This window comes from Salvelinus namaycush, chromosome 38, assembly GCF_016432855.1.
Source record: "Salvelinus namaycush isolate Seneca chromosome 38, SaNama_1.0, whole genome shotgun sequence".
NCBI classification, from domain to species: Eukaryota; Metazoa; Chordata; class Actinopteri; order Salmoniformes; family Salmonidae; genus Salvelinus; species Salvelinus namaycush.
The window spans coordinates 13,982,261-13,999,913 of record NC_052344.1 but is presented as its reverse complement, the minus strand read 5'-3'; the positions used below and the strand labels follow the sequence as shown (position 1 = coordinate 13,999,913).

The 17,653-nt window shown below is 40.9% G+C and overlaps 1 protein-coding gene across 1 annotated transcript in view; it reads right to left on the bottom strand.

Annotated features, from left to right (window-relative positions):
- Positions 1-2,929: 2,929 nt before the first annotated feature.
- The window catches only part of LOC120032025 (decorin-like), a 34,012-nt gene continuing 19,288 nt past the window's right edge, over positions 2,930-17,653 (bottom strand). Inside the window, exons 3-8 of the mRNA XM_038977938.1 lie at positions 13,610-13,722; positions 7,318-7,531; positions 6,118-6,231; positions 5,001-5,094; positions 3,419-3,557; positions 2,930-3,166 (exon numbers count right to left, since the gene is read on the bottom strand). Coding sequence (XP_038833866.1) covers positions 2,966-3,166; positions 3,419-3,557; positions 5,001-5,094; positions 6,118-6,231; positions 7,318-7,531; positions 13,610-13,722 — 875 coding nt within the window. The 3' untranslated portion in view covers positions 2,930-2,965. The remainder of the gene's footprint in view (positions 3,167-3,418; positions 3,558-5,000; positions 5,095-6,117; positions 6,232-7,317; positions 7,532-13,609; positions 13,723-17,653) is intronic.

Below are 17,653 nucleotides of genomic sequence, written 5' to 3'. Positions count from 1 at the left end.
ATACACCATTCAAGTCAGGCTTGATAGCCCATTAATCCCCTAAAGCCTTGATATTTCACCTTATGGATATAGTTGTTGTTTTGCACAAAATCACTTATGCTTACTTGTTATGAGGGCCTTTCAACTTTTAAGAGTGTTCTAAGAGTCTCTCCAGTACTCTGTGTTTGGTGTGTGACCATAGAATATTACAGTGTGAATACTTTCTCAGCTGCTTTCTCCGGTGTCTCACCTGTTCCTCCTCACGACCTTGTTCACCTGGAAACTCCGTCCATCACTGTGAAGTCTATACTCGTTTGACTGTTCCATAGATATTACAGCTCCATCTAGTGACAGGGCAAGTAGAGCCCTCCACACACCGAACATAGAGTTGGTTAGAGGGCGCACTTTCCACAAAACCTATGCTATCACAGAAGCAATAATGTCAAAGATAGGAGGTGGGCCCTCTTTCCAACTCTAGGACAACGACACACACAACATGGACATACCAAGGGTTATGACCTCTGATGGCGACACCCCCAGAAAAATGCTGCTTTTTAATTGGTATTTTTATTTGGTTCAGGACGCCTTAGGCGGAGCCCCTGCTCAGAAAAAAGAGAGGAACATCTTTATTGTTGATATATTAAGTCTGAACTACTGTAAGTGCTTGTGCTTTTAAGCAATGAGAGTTTTTTTATACAGCATTTATATACAGCGTCTATACATACAAACATTCACACTAACATGGGCACTGAAGGCATGACAGTCCGCCTGCAGCCTCCAATTCTCTTCAGACTTAAAAAAAAGAAAAAAGAAAGGCAAAGTAAAAGGAAGAGAAAGAAAACAGGCATTAGCATGGCATCCCAGAAACCACCACCGTGCTTCAAGTCAAAAGAAGAAAAGCATGCGTATAGATCTTTGGGCATGGCTTCTGTTTCAGAACGTATATATTGTTTATTCTACATCTTTAAGAGCTATTTTCATCTTGGTTGTATGAGCTGATGTTACATGACAGATGGGGGAATGGAATGTGAAGAAGAAGAAATAAATGCTTTATGGAAAATCTTAAATCTTTAAACTGTTGGAACATTTAGTAAAAACAACAAAACTTTAAATCAACAGTGAAGCAAGCAGGAGACATGGCAATCGACTACAATGTGAAAGAAAGAAAATCGGAATTCTTTCAAATAGTACGACATATTGTAAAGGTACACTTTGAACGCTAGCTACTACACAGGTAATATACTCTAGTACATTCTAGTATCCTAGCTGGTGTTAATGGTATTAAGACACGAGTTAACCCTTTGCTGCCCGCTCCGCAGGTCAGCTTACCTACTGTAATTGTCACAGATTTATGCACGTAAAGGCTTGTTGCACACAAAAGATCTACACCGGTCAAATTCAGATTTTTCAGCCAATCTCAACCAGCTGACATGTGTGAGGTATTAAAGGGTTAATCGTGTACATATTTTCAAAGTGGTCATATATATTTTTTGTTGTTGTTGAAAATATTTTGTTGTCTTTCATAATGTTTCTTTCACACACAAAATAACATTTCAGTCATGCAATCTGAGGGCACACACTTCAAAACCAATGCACAGTCTTCTGTTAAAGGACAATTCCGCCACTTTTCAACCTCATATTCATTATCTCCAGCACCATATCAGTGTCTACATGTGTGAAAACGACACGTTGTTTTGTCTATGATCTGTGGTTAAAAAGATAAGAAGAAAGATCCTAATAAAATGCTTCTCTGTGACATCACAGCGTAGGCTTAAAAGTTAAAAACAAACAGTGCTTTTCAAAACCTGCAACGAGTTTCTAGCCAGAGGGATGATGGTAGTTTCTAGCCAGAGGGATGATGGTAGTTTCTAGCCAGAGGGATGATGGTAGTTTCTAGCCAGAGGGATGATGGTAGTTTCTAGCCAGAGGGATGATGGTAGTTTCTAGCCAGAGGGATGATGGTAGTTTCTAGCCAGAGGGATGATGGTAGTTTCTAGCCAGAGGGATGATGGTAGTTTCTAGCCAGAGGGATGATGGTAGTTTCTAGCCAGAGGGATGATGGTATTTTCTAGCCAGAGGGATGATGGTATTTTCTAGCCAGAGGGATGATGGTATTTTCTAGCCAGAGGGATGATGGTAGTTTCTAGCCAGAGGGATGATGGTAGTTTCTAGCCAGAGGGATGATGGTAGTTTCTAGCCAGAGGGATGATGGTAGTTTCTAGCCAGAGGGATGATGGTAGTTTCTAGCCAGAGGGATGATGGTAGTTTCTAGCCAGAGGGATGATGGTAGTTTCTAGCCAGAGGGATGATGGTATTTTCTTGATGATGTCATTGGGTATATCTTTTTAACTTCATATTTGTTTTCTCCAAAACATAGAAAAGTGACGTTTTCACATATGTAGACGATGGTATTGTAATGGAGATAATGAAAATTAGGTTGAAAAGTGGGTGACATCCCCTTTAAGTTGATCTTTTTGACAGATAACTACCATGAGGTAGTGTTACAGTATTTAATGAGCTGACGGTTTATTGTGTATGGAAGACCTGTTACAGGATAATGCCAGTGATTACTGTTGTAGAATATGAAATGTACAAATGGCACATGGACTATTATAAATCAACTGTTTGCATACAGAGCTGGTTTGAGTTATTACTAAGCCACCTATGGAAGGTTTGGTACTGAGTTTTGTAACTGTTCTGTCTTTGCTCATAAGAACATTAAGTACTGTAACTGTTAAAACTGTATTGGATGTTCGCTATGGTTTTAAAATGGGGATAAAGTTGCCGATCAGTGTTGTGGGGTGGATGGGGGGCTGCGGTTCACACACACACACACACACACACACACACACACACACACACACACACACACACACACACACACACACACACACACACACACACACACACACACACACACACACACACACACACACACACACACACTCTCTCTCTCTCTCTCTCTCTGGGGTGGACTACTTTTTCTCTACTTCTTCCTGTAGTTGCCCAGCTGGATGGCGGAGCGGTCGAACACACAGCGGAAGGTGATGGGCTGCACCTCCCAGTAAGGGACGGGGTTGGAGAACAGGCTGATGCCAGAGTACATGGCCTTCTTGGTATTGTAGCCTGGTGGGCAGAAGTCCTGGGTGCCCACCACCCCTATCTTGTTGCTGTGGAGGTAGATCACCTGGGAACATATCAACCACAATGAGTGGTTAGAGGGAGGGATGTCTGGAAATGAACATTGCGTATATAGAAAGGTCATTTCTGTGTTAATCAACTTATTTATATTTTATTTCATCATCATCATCATGAGATTGATCTGTAATTGTTACACCCTCCTGAGAAAACCCTGTGTGAGGTGGAACATTCATGGACATGAAGCCTCTACCCATTCTCCCAGGTGTGACGGGACACCTGTGTGTCCGGTGGAACCCACCTGGATGTACTTGTGGTCAGGCAGGCCTGCAGGCACGGTGGTCAGGGCATTGTTGTCCAGGTGAAGCTCTCTGAGGTGAGGAACCATGGCCAGAGAACCGTTCTCCACCTGGCTGATCTCATTGTAGCTTAGACCCAGCCTAGGAGACAAACCAGCCAATGGGGAGAGACACAGAATGTGTCAGAGCCAATGGGACAGAGACACGATGTGTAAAAGAGCCAATGAGACAGAGGTACAGAAGAAGAGCGATATAAGAGGGCATGAAGCCCTGAGCTGTCGCTACAAGTCAACGTACAGAATGTATAAAAACAAATGAGAGAAAGAGGAAAGAAAACATCCAATGGGAAAGACACAAACTGGTTTTCTGCCAATGAAAACCATGGGCAGAATGTAGACTAGCAAATGAGAAAGAGGTTCTACTTTTGCCAAGGGACCAACTTCGTTGACAAAATGAAATACTCGCTAGCGAACTTGTTGCCGATCCAGAAAATTAAAAATAATATTTTCAGTGAATCCTGCAGCTCTTCCAAAATAAATTGCCTTGTACTGCATGAGAGTATATTTCTGTTGATTAGTCTCCCTACTTTGGCATGAGTCTTTTCCTACCCTCGAAGCAGGGATCTTATAAACCCAGCTGTTGATTTTCAGAAACATTGCTTTCATATGCATTTTGTTAAAACTCTCAAACACATAATGCCTTGATAAATCAACGCCCCCAATGTCTCAATGAGAGACACAGAGAGAGAGACAGAGAGAGAGTGACAGAATGAGAGAGCTCTGACAGGCACAGCCACAGGGAGTGAGAGAGAACCAGGAGTTGGGTTCTCTGAGTGAGTCTGTCTGGTTGGAGAGACAGAGAGAGACAGAGAGACACACAGAGAGACACAGAGAGAGACACACAGATAGACACAGAGAGAGACAGAGAGAGACAGAGAGACACACAGAGAGACACAGAGAGAGACAGAGAGAGACAGAGAGACACACAGAGAGACACAGAGAGAGACACAGAGAGAGACACAGAGAGACAGAGGCACACAGAAAGACACAGAGAGAGACACACAGAGAGACACAGAGAGAGAGAGAGAGACAGTACTAGCAGCAGAGCACCAGTGAATGGGACGATGTGGTACAAAAAACACTAGTGGCATTAATGCCAAGAAGTACCGCATCAATTCAAAACCTCCTTATATAACTGAATTGGTGACTAACCCAGGATTGTTGCTGCGGTTTGAAATACATACTAGGGTGTGTGTGTGTGTGTGTGTGTGTGTGTGTGTGTGTGTGTGTGTGTGTGTGTGTGTGTGTGTGTGTGTGTGTGTGTGTGTGTGTGTGTGTGTGTGTGTGTGTGTGTGTGTGTGTGTGTGTGTGTGTGTGTGTGTGTGTGTGTGTGCGGGGCACTGTTGTCTAGAGTTGGACCCAATATCCCACTACAGGACTACTTATGAAGTGTTGACCCACTCATCAAATACAGTGAAGAAGAATACTGTAAGCATGTTTTGTCCTCGTCAAGAGCATTTATGAACCGTTTTTGAAAAAAAAAACGTTTTTGAAACATTGAGTAGAAGTGTTGAAACATCTTTACTTAGCCAGGTTCTTGAGGCCCTTCAGGTTGTCCGCCTGCACCTTGGTGATCTTGTTGCTGTCCAGGTGGAGCTCGGAGAGGGAGGAGGGCAGACCTGGCAACCCACAGGAGAGAGACAATGACGAGAGGACAAACAACCGGGGAAACCACAGCAGTTGTGGTGAGGGGAAGGTAAGTGGTTAATGTCTACGTACAGTATGCCAGTAGGACTCTGAATCCATACTAATTCTAATGCATCTGAAATGGCACCCTAATCCCTAGTGCACTACTTTTTACTAGGTAATAGTGCACTATAGGGAATAGGATGCCAACTCAGACGCAGCCTCTAACATCCAGAGGCCTCTCCTTCATCCCTTCTATTCGTATTAAAGCATTAGATTAGAGGATCTCTCTCAGAGTACTATTCGATCTGAACTGGTGGCCAGATTCCCACAATAGGCCAGATAACATTCATGTTACACGCCTTTGAATGAATATGCTGTTTTAGTTTTCCTCTCTTGGTTCCACACTGTAACCATTGTTCAGTGGAGCCTATCAATCCAAATGTGCATTCCTGCAATGCAAGATGATTGATGATTTTGGCTGTGGTCGATTGAGTAAGAGATCCTCACTGTTAACTTGAATTCCTTTGTTTTAGCTGGAGCTATTGAGCTGTGAAGTATTAAAACCAGTCCTGGTTGAAAATAGAGATTCTGGCCCTGTACTGTAAAACAAAAGATGTTGATTCAACGTACAATTGAAAGGCATTAAGTTGCAATTGTGAGTATGCTCAACAAAATGTTCACACACCAACTATTGTTGTGAGTTTGCTCAACAAACATTTTCACAATCCCATTGCAGCTGGTTGCCTTAGAAATAAACAGTATGTTGAATACATCTTTTGTTGTTGTAGTGTGGTCAAAATCCCTACAGCCATCCTTTATTGAAATGACATGTTATTTTCCATATTCTTTAGTTGGATCCTCACAGTGAAATGATCTGACATGACTGGATAGGTGAAAGCGATGTAATGGCTCTCTGCTCATACCTAGCCTTGTGTTAGATTTCCTATGATCCCTTCAAGGGACTGGAAGGAAGGAAGGATGATTTGTGATGGGGTGACCAGAGAGGGCAGTACCTTTGGGGATCTCTGTCAGGTTGGTGTCTGCAATGCGGATGTATGAGACCTTCTTCAGGGCCCCGAACGCCCCAGCCTCAACCCCTGCACTCTTCAGGGGGTTGGAGCCGAGCTCTGGAAAGAGAAAGAAGGAGGGAGAGAGAGACAGACAGAGAGACAGAGAGAATTAAGGGAGATAGAGTATTAAGAGACAGAGGGAGCAGAAATAAAGAGAGAGAGCAAGAGAGAGATAGACAGAGAGGAAGATAAATAGAGAGGTAGACAATCAGGGGAGGAGACAGAAAAGAAAAGAGAGAGAAAAAAGGTCCATTAACCACATCCCAGTCCTGGTGTGTTACGGGAATCTCCACCTGACTCATGTATAAACATGGTTTGCGGCCGGCGTGGGATATTGTCCATAAGCCCTGTCTGCCTCGTCCTTTAGCCTCGCTGGATTGGCCGATTTGTCACACTGGGGATATAATCTGAGGATCAGTGTGTTTTAGGGCCTACCGCTCCAGTCCCTCAGCTATGCTATAATGGGATACTTTACATTCTGAGAGGGAATGTAACACACACCAGAATAGAGACATTATAAATAAATGTATAAATGTGCACACACACACACACACACACACACACACACACACACACACACACACACACACACACACACACACACACACACACACACACACACACACACACACACACACACACACACACACACACACACACACACACACACACACACACACACACACTCTATCATTCTGTCTGCTGCTGGCACCCTCAAATTCCACTCTCCACTCTGTAAGCAATGAACCAACCCTTCCTCTCTGTAGGCGATTGCTAGCACTCTCTAAACACTGACACGTTGTAATTCATGGTTACACAACACTTTGCATCATCAGTCTCTGACTGTAATGTTTTAGTGTACTTTTTAGCTGAAAACTTGTTAACTTGCTCCTGTCCTGTTGCTACTACACAGTCAATTAAGGAAAGATGTTCAAGTAACTGTGTGTACTGTATATGTGTGTTAAGGATTAGACCAGTTCTATCGTATGGAATTTGAGTACCGAACAAGGGATGGGTTGAGTTCATTATGCACCCAACAGAAGAAAACAGACTTGTCATTAAGGCAATCCAGGCAGGCTAAAGCAAGGGCACAACATATCTGAAAGATTTCTAATAGTATTTGAAGCCAGGTCTGGTCCATACCCATGACGATGACCTGGGCCATGCCCTCGAAGGAGGCCTTCTTGATCTTAGTGATCTCGTTCTCGTGGATGCGAAGCTCCTGCAGGCTCTTGGGCATGTTGGCGGGCATTTCCTTGAGGTGGTTCTTGGAGAGGTAGAGGCGCTGCAGCTTGCCCAGGGGAATGAAGGCCTTGGGGTGGATTGTGGTGATCTGGTTGTTCACCAGGATCAGGGTCTGGGGAGATTGGAGAGAGAACAATCCCTGTTATATTTAAGCTAATGCTAATGTGTATGTTTTGCTAATGATAATTTATATGTTTATGCTAATTATAATTAGTATGTTGGTGGTAATGCTAATTACTATGTAGATATTTATGCTAATGTACAATTGGGCAACTGCTTTTTCTATTTGAGATTGCTTTTGAGATAGCTTTTTCTATTTGAGATAGCTAGCTACATTATTGCAATATATCACTATTATCATGAGCAATGATGTGTTACTCTGAAATTTGTTCTGTCACTGGCTACTTTAATGTGGCTACAACTTCCCGTGGGTGTATGTGATCATTGTTTATGTGTGTAAAATGAAGTAATTGAAGGCAGACTTTTCATTATATCATAGTGAGGTTGCAAAAATTGCTTCACAAACAGACTGGACTATTTTAGACTATTTTGTACTAGTTGACGAGCATCTTAAACGCTTGACATCAACAAAATACGATGTTCTAGACCTATTGCAGACTGTTTGATTACATTTCCCAAGTATGGACTGACTCATTTGAACGTATCCAAGGTAACTGAAATGTGAGATTGTTTTTTAACGTCTGTACAGTAATCCCAACACACCCTTGGACCTAGTCTTAAAGAGCACAGGCGCCAGGGTTGTTGTGATTGGAGGCAATTTCTGAGAAATTTCGCAAGAGAAATTGCTGTGTCTGTAGTGGACCGTTCCATACTCAAGGCTGCAGACGGGGGTGGAAGAATGGAGAATGCAGAGAATGCAGCAAATACCCCCCGGAGAGAACAACTAATGTACGGGGGTGGAAACAGTGTGGGCCGTTTGACAGAGGTAGGCTATTTATTACAGGTCAGAAAGCTATACACGTGTAGAGGTCACACGATGGCCCAGAGGAGAATCGTTTCCATGGCACCTGGGGAACATTGGTACCTGGGTTCCTGTGGTTAAAACAAATGAGTGAACGTGGTTTACAGTGCTGTTTCCTTTGGTAGACTATTTTAGGATCTTTGATCCGAGTTAAACATGTTAGTAGTTTGGAATATGATCAGGAAATCAGCTCTCCAAAAAAAGTACACACACACACACACACACACACACACACACACACACACACACACACACACACACACACACACACACACACACACACACACACACACACACACACACACACACACACACACACACACCTAAGATCCCTCTTGTCTCAAGAAAGTCCAGAGATAAATCAGATTTCCACTGCTTCGCTCCAGCTGATACTTTTGCATGTATAATACGCCTGTTAGGATGTCATCCAACAAAACACGGCTTCAAGTTCAGCTTCAGTGTTTTCCCTTTAGCTCTCTCCTACCCAAGACATTCAGGTTTCTACACTCACTCTGGTGTATACTTTGAAGGGATGTCAATATTGCACTCCCTAGAAGAATTGATACAACATGGCGAATTGTGAATCAATGTTTTTTGGAAAATGCAAAAAATAAGGGGCCAATCAGTATTTGGTGAAAAGCTGCAACAGAATGGACATCTTGACTATTTAGTGGACATATTGAGGGTTTAGTGGACATTTTGAGTATTTAGTGGACATATTGAGTATTTAGTGAACATATTGAGGGTTTAGTGGACATATTGAGTGTTTAGTGGACATATTGAGGGTTTAGTGGACATATTGAGGGTTTAGTGGACATCTTGACTATTTAGTGGACATATTGAGTATTTAGTGGACATATTGAGTATTTAGTGGATATACAGTATTAAGTGTTTAGTGGACATATTGAGGGTTTAGTGGACATATTGAGTATTTAGTGGACATATTGAGGGTTTAGTGGACATATTGAGTGTTTAGTGGACATGTTAAGTGTTTAGTGGACATATTGAGTGTTTAGTGGACATATTAAGTGTTTAGTGGACATATTGAGTATTTAGTGGACATGTTAAGTGTTTAGTGGACATATTGAGTGTTTAGTGGACAAATTGAGTATTTAGTGGACATGTTAAGTGTTTAGTGAACATATTGAGTGTTTAGTGGACATATTAAGTGTTTAGTGAACATATTGAGTATTTAGTGAACATATTGAGGGTTTAGTGGACATATTGAGTGTTTAGTGGACATATTGAGGGTTTAGTGGACATATTGAGGGTTTAGTGGACATCTTGACTATTTAGTGGACATATTGAGGGTTTAGTGGACATATTCAGTATTTAGTGGACATATTGAGTATTTAGTGGACATATTCAGTATTTAGTGGACATATTGAGTATTTAGTGGACATATTGAGTATTTAGTGGATATACAGTATTAAGTGTTTAGTGGACATATTGAGGGTTTAGTGGACATATTGAGTATTTAGTGGACATATTGAGGGTTTAGTGGACATATTGAGTATTTAGTGGACATGTTAAGTGTTTAGTGGACATATTGAGTATTTAGTGGACATGTTAAGTGTTTAGTGGACATATTGAGTATTTAGTGGACATATTGAGTGTTTAGTGGACATATTGAGTGTTTAGTGGACATATTGAGTATTTAGTGGACATATTGAGTGTTTAGTGGACATATTGAGTGTTTAGTGGACATATTGAGTATTTAGTGGACATGTTAAGTGTTTAGTGGACATATTGAGTGTTTAGTGGACATATTGAGTGTTTAGTGGACATATTGAGTATTTAGTGGACATATTGAGTGTTTAGTGGACATATTGAGTGTTTAGTGGACATATTGAGGGTTTAGTGGACATGTTAAGTATTTAGTGGACATCTTGAGTGTTTAGTGGACATATTGAGTGTTTAGTGGACATATTAAGTGTTTAGTGGACATATTGAGGGTTTAGTGGACATGTTAAGTGTTTAGTGGACATCTTGAGTATTTAGTGGACATATTGAGTATTTAGTGGACATATTGAGTGTTTAGTGGACATATTGAGTATTTAGTGGACATATTAAGTGTTTAGTGGACATATTGAGTATTTAGTGGACATGTTAAGTGTTTAGTGGACATATTGAGTGTTTAGTGGACATATTGAGTGTTTAGTGGACATATTGAGTGTTTAGTGGACATATTGAGTATTTAGTGGACATATTAAGTGTTTAGTGGACATATTGAGTATTTAGTGGACATGTTAAGTGTTTAGTGGACATATTGAGTGTTTAGTGGACATATTGAGTGTTTAGTGGACATATTGAGTGTTTAGTGGACATATTGAGTATTTAGTGGACATATTGAGTGTTTAGTGGACATATTGAGTGTTTAGTGGACATATTGAGGGTTTAGTGGACATGTTAAGTATTTAGTGGACATCTTGAGTGTTTAGTGGACATATTGAGTGTTTAGTGGACATATTAAGTGTTTAGTGGACATATTGAGGGTTTAGTGGACATGTTAAGTGTTTAGTGGACATATTGAGTATTTAGTGGACATATTGAGTATTTAGTGGACATATTGAGTGTTTAGTGGACATATTGAGTATTTAGTGGACATATTAAGTGTTTAGTGGACATATTGAGTATTTAGTGGACATATTAAGTGTTTAGTGGACATATTGAGTGTTTAGTGGACATATTAAGTGTTTAGTGGACATATTGAGTATTTAGTGGACATATTAAGTATTTAGTGGACATATTAAGTGTTTAGTGGACATATTGAGTGTTTAGTGGACATATTGAGTGTTTAGTGGACATATTGAGTATTTAGTGGACATATTGAGTGTTTAGTGGACATATTGAGTGTTTAGTGGACATATTGAGTATTTAGTGGACATATTAAGTGTTTAGTGGACATATTGAGTGTTTAGTGGACATATTGAGTATTTAGTGGATATACAGTATTAAGTGTTTAGTGGACATATTGAGTATTTAGTGGACATATTGAGTATTTAGTGGATATACAGTATTAAGTGTTTAGTGGACATCTTGAGTATTTAGTGGACATATTAAGTGTTTAGTGGACATATTCAGTATTTAGTGGACATATTGAGTATTTAGTGGACATATTAAGTGTTTAGTGGACATATTGAGTATTTAGTGGACATATTGAGTATTTAGTGGACATATTCAGTATTTAGTGGACATATTGAGTATTTAGTGGACATATTAAGTGTTTAGTGGACATATTGAGTATTTAGTGGACATATTGAGTGTTTAGTGGACATATTGAGTATTTAGTGGACATATTGAGTATTTAGTGGACATATTGAGTATTTAGTGGACATATTAAGTGTTTAGTGGACATATTGAGTATTTAGTGGACATATTAAGTGTTTAGTGGACATATTGAGTGTTTAGTGGACATATTGAGTATTTAGTGGATATACAGTATTAAGTGTTTAGTGGACATATTGAGTATTTAGTGGACATATTGAGTATTTAGTGGACATATTAAGTGTTTAGTGGACATATTGAGTGTTTAGTGGACATATTGAGTATTTAGTGGACATATTCAGTATTTAGTGGACATATTGAGTATTTAGTGGACATATTAAGTGTTTAGTGGACATATTGAGTATTTAGTGGACATATTAAGTGTTTAGTGGACATATTGAGTGTTTAGTGGACATATTGAGTATTTAGTGGATATACAGTATTAAGTGTTTAGTGGACATATTGAGTGTTTAGTGGACATATTGAGTGTTTAGTGGACATATTAATTGTTTAGTGGACATATTAAGTGTTTAGTGGACATATTGAGTGTTTAGTGGACATATTGAGTATTTAGTGGATATACAGTATTAAGTGTTTAGTGGACATATTGAGTGTTTAGTGGACATATTGAGTGTTTAGTGGACATATTAATTGTTTAGTGGACATATTAAGTGTTTAGTGGACATATTGAGTATTTAGTGGACATATTAAGTGTTTAGTGGACATATTCAGTATTTAGTGGACATATTGAGTATTTAGTGGATATACAGTATTAAGTGTTTAGTGGACATATTAATTGTTTAGTGGACATATTAAGTGTTTTGTGGACATATTAAGTGTTTAGTGGACATATTGAGTGTTTAGTGGACATATTAAGTGTTTTGTGGACATATTAAGTGTTTAGTGAACATATTGAGTGTTTAGTGGACATATTAAGTGTTTAGTGGACATATTAAGTGTTTTGTGGACATATTAAGTGTTTAGTGAACATATTGAGTATTTAGTGGACATGTTAAGTGTTTAGTGGACATATTGAGTGTTTAGTGGACATATTAAGTGTTTAGTGGACATGTTAAGTGTTTAGTGAACATATTGAGTGTTTAGTGGACATATTAAGTGTTTAGTGGACATATTGAGTATTTAGTGGACATGTTAAGTGTTTAGTGAACATATTGAGTGTTTAGTGGACATATTAATTGTTTAGTGGACATATTAAGTGTTTTGTGGACATATTAAGTGTTTAGTGGACATATTGAGTGTTTAGTGGATATACAGTATTAAGTGTTTAGTGAACATATTGAGTGTTTAGTGGACATACAGTATGAAGTGTTTAGTGAACATATTGAGTGTTTAGTGGACATATTGAGTCTTTAGTGGATATACAGTATTAAGTGTTTAGTGGACATATTGAGTGTTTAGTGGACATATTAAGTGTTTAGTGGACATATTGAGTGTTTAGTGGACATATTGAGTGTTTAGTGGACATACAGTATTAAGTGTTTAGTGAACATATTGAGTGTTTAGTGGACATACAGTATTAAGTGTTTAGTGGACATACAGTATTAAGTGTTTAGTGGACATATTAAGTGTTTAGTGAACATATTGAGTGTTTAGTGGACATATTGAGTGTTTAGTGGACATATTGAGTGTTTAGTGGACATATTGAGTGTTTAGTGGACATGTTGAGTGTTTAGTGGACATATTGAGTGTTTAGTGGACATATTGAGTGTTTAGTGGACATATTGAGTATTTAGTGGACATGTTGAGTGTTTAGTGGACATATTGAGTGTTTAGTGGACATATTGAGTGTTTAGTGGACATATTGAGTGTTTAGTGGACATGTTGAGTGTTTAGTGGACATATTGAGTGTTTAGTGGACATATTGAGTGTTTAGTGGACATATTGAGTGTTTAGTGGACATATTGAGTGTTAATCTCTTACTTGGAGTCCCTTCAGAGTCTTGAAGTCATTCTCCTTGATCTCAGTGATCTTGTTGTTCTGCAGGTCCAGCAGGGTGCTGTCTGCAGGGATCTCATCTGGAACACTCTTCAGCCCTGCAGAAGAAGAGGAGAATAGAGATACTCACAGACCGAGACAAAACAGGAAGGAGAGGAGAGATACTTCTAGGCCAGCCCGTTGAAGCTAGTTTCATAGCTCCATGTGATTTTAATTAATTAATTTACCCATTTTTTTATTTAATTGTATTTTACATTCAATTTTAGAGTTAATGATGTTGAATGAAATTAGGTTTGGCCCAACCCTGCCATAAGCATTTGTGTGCATGATGACAAGGAGTGTGTGTGTATGTGAGAGTGTGCACGCTTGGCTGTGTGTATGGTATGTTTGTCCAGGTGACAGGAGACTTCCTGAGCTGTGCTGCAGCTGTGCCTGCTAGCTGATGGGAGATGAAGTTTGCAGTAGAGCGTGGTCGAGGGATTATGGCACATTCACGTGCTAGTCGGAACAAGGAAACTAGGACATTTCAGACTTGCTAACTGGTTGTAGTTATACACGTGCCGCGTTCAACCAGTTAGCAAGTCGGAAATGTCAAAATGTTTAGCATGTCAGCAGTGAATAACCCCAAAGAACCAAAGTATGATGTGTTTCATGGTAATAGTCCAGACATGAGTGATACCAGATACACCATGAGTTAGCATTGAAACAATCTATGGCACACAGTGTGGAAATGGGACTCAAAATTAATTTCTGTCAATTTCCAGTGTCCACATACCTGGACACTGACCTCATTGCATGCAGTTTGGGTTGGAGAGTACATTGCATTATTTGGCACTGAGACAGTAAATGTCACCTGTCTATATGACTGGTAAACCAGAACCATATGTTCTGAGGGAGAACACTGAGGGAATTATGAGATGGGGTGAGGTATACACTATGTAGATGTATTGGGTAAATTTTGTATTTTTGTGTAATATGATTCTGTTCTATTCTGTTCTATTCTAACTTTTCTATTATATTCTGTTCTGTTCTGTTCTGTTATATTCTATTCCATTCTATTCTATTCTGTTCTGTTCTATTGTGTCCTATTCTATTCTATTATTTTCTATTCTATTGTGTTCTATTCCATTCCATTCTATTGTATTCTATACTGTTGTGTTCTATTCCATTCCATTCTATTGTATTCTATTCTGTTGTGTTCTATTCCATTCCATTATATTCTATTATTGCATATTCTACTCTATTCTATTCTGTTCTGTTCTATTCTATTCTATGGGTATTGTTTTAAATAGAGGGCGAACACAGAGAGCTACCACAAGTCATCTAAACAACACTGAGGGTCAAGGTTCACATGGCTGGTTTCCATTCTAGAGGAAGGCGGTTGTCTCTAGAATAAACTGTTTAGTCATTCAGGGCTTAAATGCTGTGTCTTTTAAACTCCACATATGCAGACACACTTTGGCTTAAAAGCTTTGAGCACGCCCCACTTACACAAACATTCTCTTCAGCTCAGTTGGCTTTTCTATCAGTTTCTCCTACCCTGCCCAAGCCCCACAATCCTCCACACAGCTGTCTGTGGTAGGCTCTCACTGTGTGGCATATCACCATTGTGCTCCCTCTCTCCATCTCCCACTCCCACTTAATATCTTACATTCTCTCACTCCTCATGTCCTTCTCTCATATCCCTTCACCCTTCCATCACGTCTCTTTCTCATCTACTCGCTCCCCTTTTCCATCTATCGCCTTCTCTCTCTCCTCTCGTTACATCTCCATCCCCTCTCTCTACCGCAATCCATCTTTGTTATTCTTCTCTCTCTCTCTCTCTCTCTCTCTCTCTCTCTCTCGCTCTCTCTCGCTCTCTCTCTCTTTTCCACTAGCAGCGTGAGGTGAACCACATGGCGTTCTGTCAGTCAGAGCTGACGTGGTTGGTACGGTAAACAGTTTGGAGAGAGTGTGTCTACGTGTAGGAGATGGGGACAGGGATGAGAGGTCAGTTACTGAGAGTCAGGTGGCAGGAACATCTGGTTGAGATGTTTAGACTCAGGGTTTTTGTCCTCTGGAAGGATTGGAAAAGAAAGACTGAATAGCAGACAACAGACTTCTGCTAGGAGCCACCTGTGTGTAATGGATGTATTTATAGTGCCTCTGGTCACACTCACTGGTCCCAACCTTTAATAACAAAGGGAAAAACATTACAGACTACAAAGGGAAGCACAACTGAAAGCTGCCCAGTGACACGAGCCTACTGGACGAGCTAAACTACTTCTATGCTCGCTTCGAGGCAAATAACACTGAAACAGGCATGAGAGCACCAGCTGTACCGGAAGACTGTGTGATCATGCTCTCTGCAGCTGATGTGAGTAAGACCTTTAGACAGGTCAACATTCACAAGGCCACAGGGCCAGACGGATTACCAGGACGTGTACTGCGAGCATGCGCTGACCAACTAGCAATTGTCTTCACTGACATTTTCAACCCCTCCCTGTCCGAGTCTGTAACACCAACATGTTTTAAGCAGACCACAATAGTGCCTGTGCCCAAGAACACTAAAGTAACCTGCCTAAATGATTACCGTAGCACTCACGTCTGTAGCCATGAAGTGCTTTGAAAGGCTGGTCAGGGCTCACATCAACACTATCATCCCAGAAACCCTAGACCCACTCGAATTTGCGTACCGCCTCAACAGATCCACAGATGATGCAGTCTCTATTGCGCTCCACACTGCCCTTTCCAACCGGGACAAAAGGAACACCTGTGTGAGAATGCTATTCATTGACTACAGCTCAGCGTTCAACACCATAGTGCCCTCAAAGCTCATCAATAAGCTAAGGACCCTGGGACTAAACACCTCCCTCTGCAACTGGATCCTGGACTTCCTGACGGGCCACCCCCAGGTGGTAAGGGTAGGTAACAACACATCCGCCACGCTGATCTTCAACACAGGGGCCCCTCAGGGGTGCGTGCTCAGCCCCCTCCTGTACTCCCTGTTCACTCATGACTGCACGGCCAGGCACGACTCCAACACTATCATTAAATTTGCCAATGATACAACAGTATCACCTTATCACCGACAACAACGAGACAGCCTATAGGGAGGAGGTCAGAGACCTGGCCGTGTGGTGCCAGGACAACAACCTCTTCCTCAACGTGATCAAGACAAAGGAGATGATTGTGGACTACAGGAAAAAGAGGACCGAGTACACACCCATTCTCATTGATGGGGCTGCAGTGGAGCAGGTTGAGAGGTTCCTTGTTGTCCACATCACCAACAAACTAACATGGTCCAAGCACACCATGACAGTCGTGAAGCGGGCACGACAAAACCTATTCCCCTCAGGAGACTGAAAAGATTTGGCATGGGTCCTCAGACCCTCAAAAGGTTCTACAGCTGCACCATCGAGAGCATCCTGACTGGTTGCATCACTGCCTGGTATGGCAACTGCTTGGCCTCCAACCGCAAGGCACTACAGAGGGTAGTGCGAATGGCCCAGTACATCACTGGGGCCAAGCTTCCTGCCATCCAGGACCTCTATACCAGGCGGTGTCAGAGGAAGGCCCTAAAAATTGTCAAAGACTGCAGCCACCCTAGTCATAGACTGTTCGCTCTGCTACCACACGGCAAGCGGCACTGGAGTACCAAGTCTAGGTCCAAGAGGCTTCTAAACAGCTTCTACCCCCAAGCCATAAGACTCCTGAACATCTAGTCAAATGGCTACCCAGACTATTCACATTTCCCCCCCCCCCCCACCCTCCCGTCTCCATACCACTGCCACTCTCTGTTGTCATCTATGCATAGTCACTTGAATTAACTCTACCTACATGTACATACTACCTCAACTAACCGGTGCCCCTGCACATTGACTCTGTACCGGCACCCCCCTGTGTATATTGTTATTTTTTACTGCTCCTCTTTAATTGCTTGTTACTTTTATCTCTTTTTCTTATCCATATTTTTTAAAACTGCACTGTCGGTTAGGGGCTCGTAAGTAAGCATTTCACTGTAAGGTCTACACCTGTTGTATTTGGCAC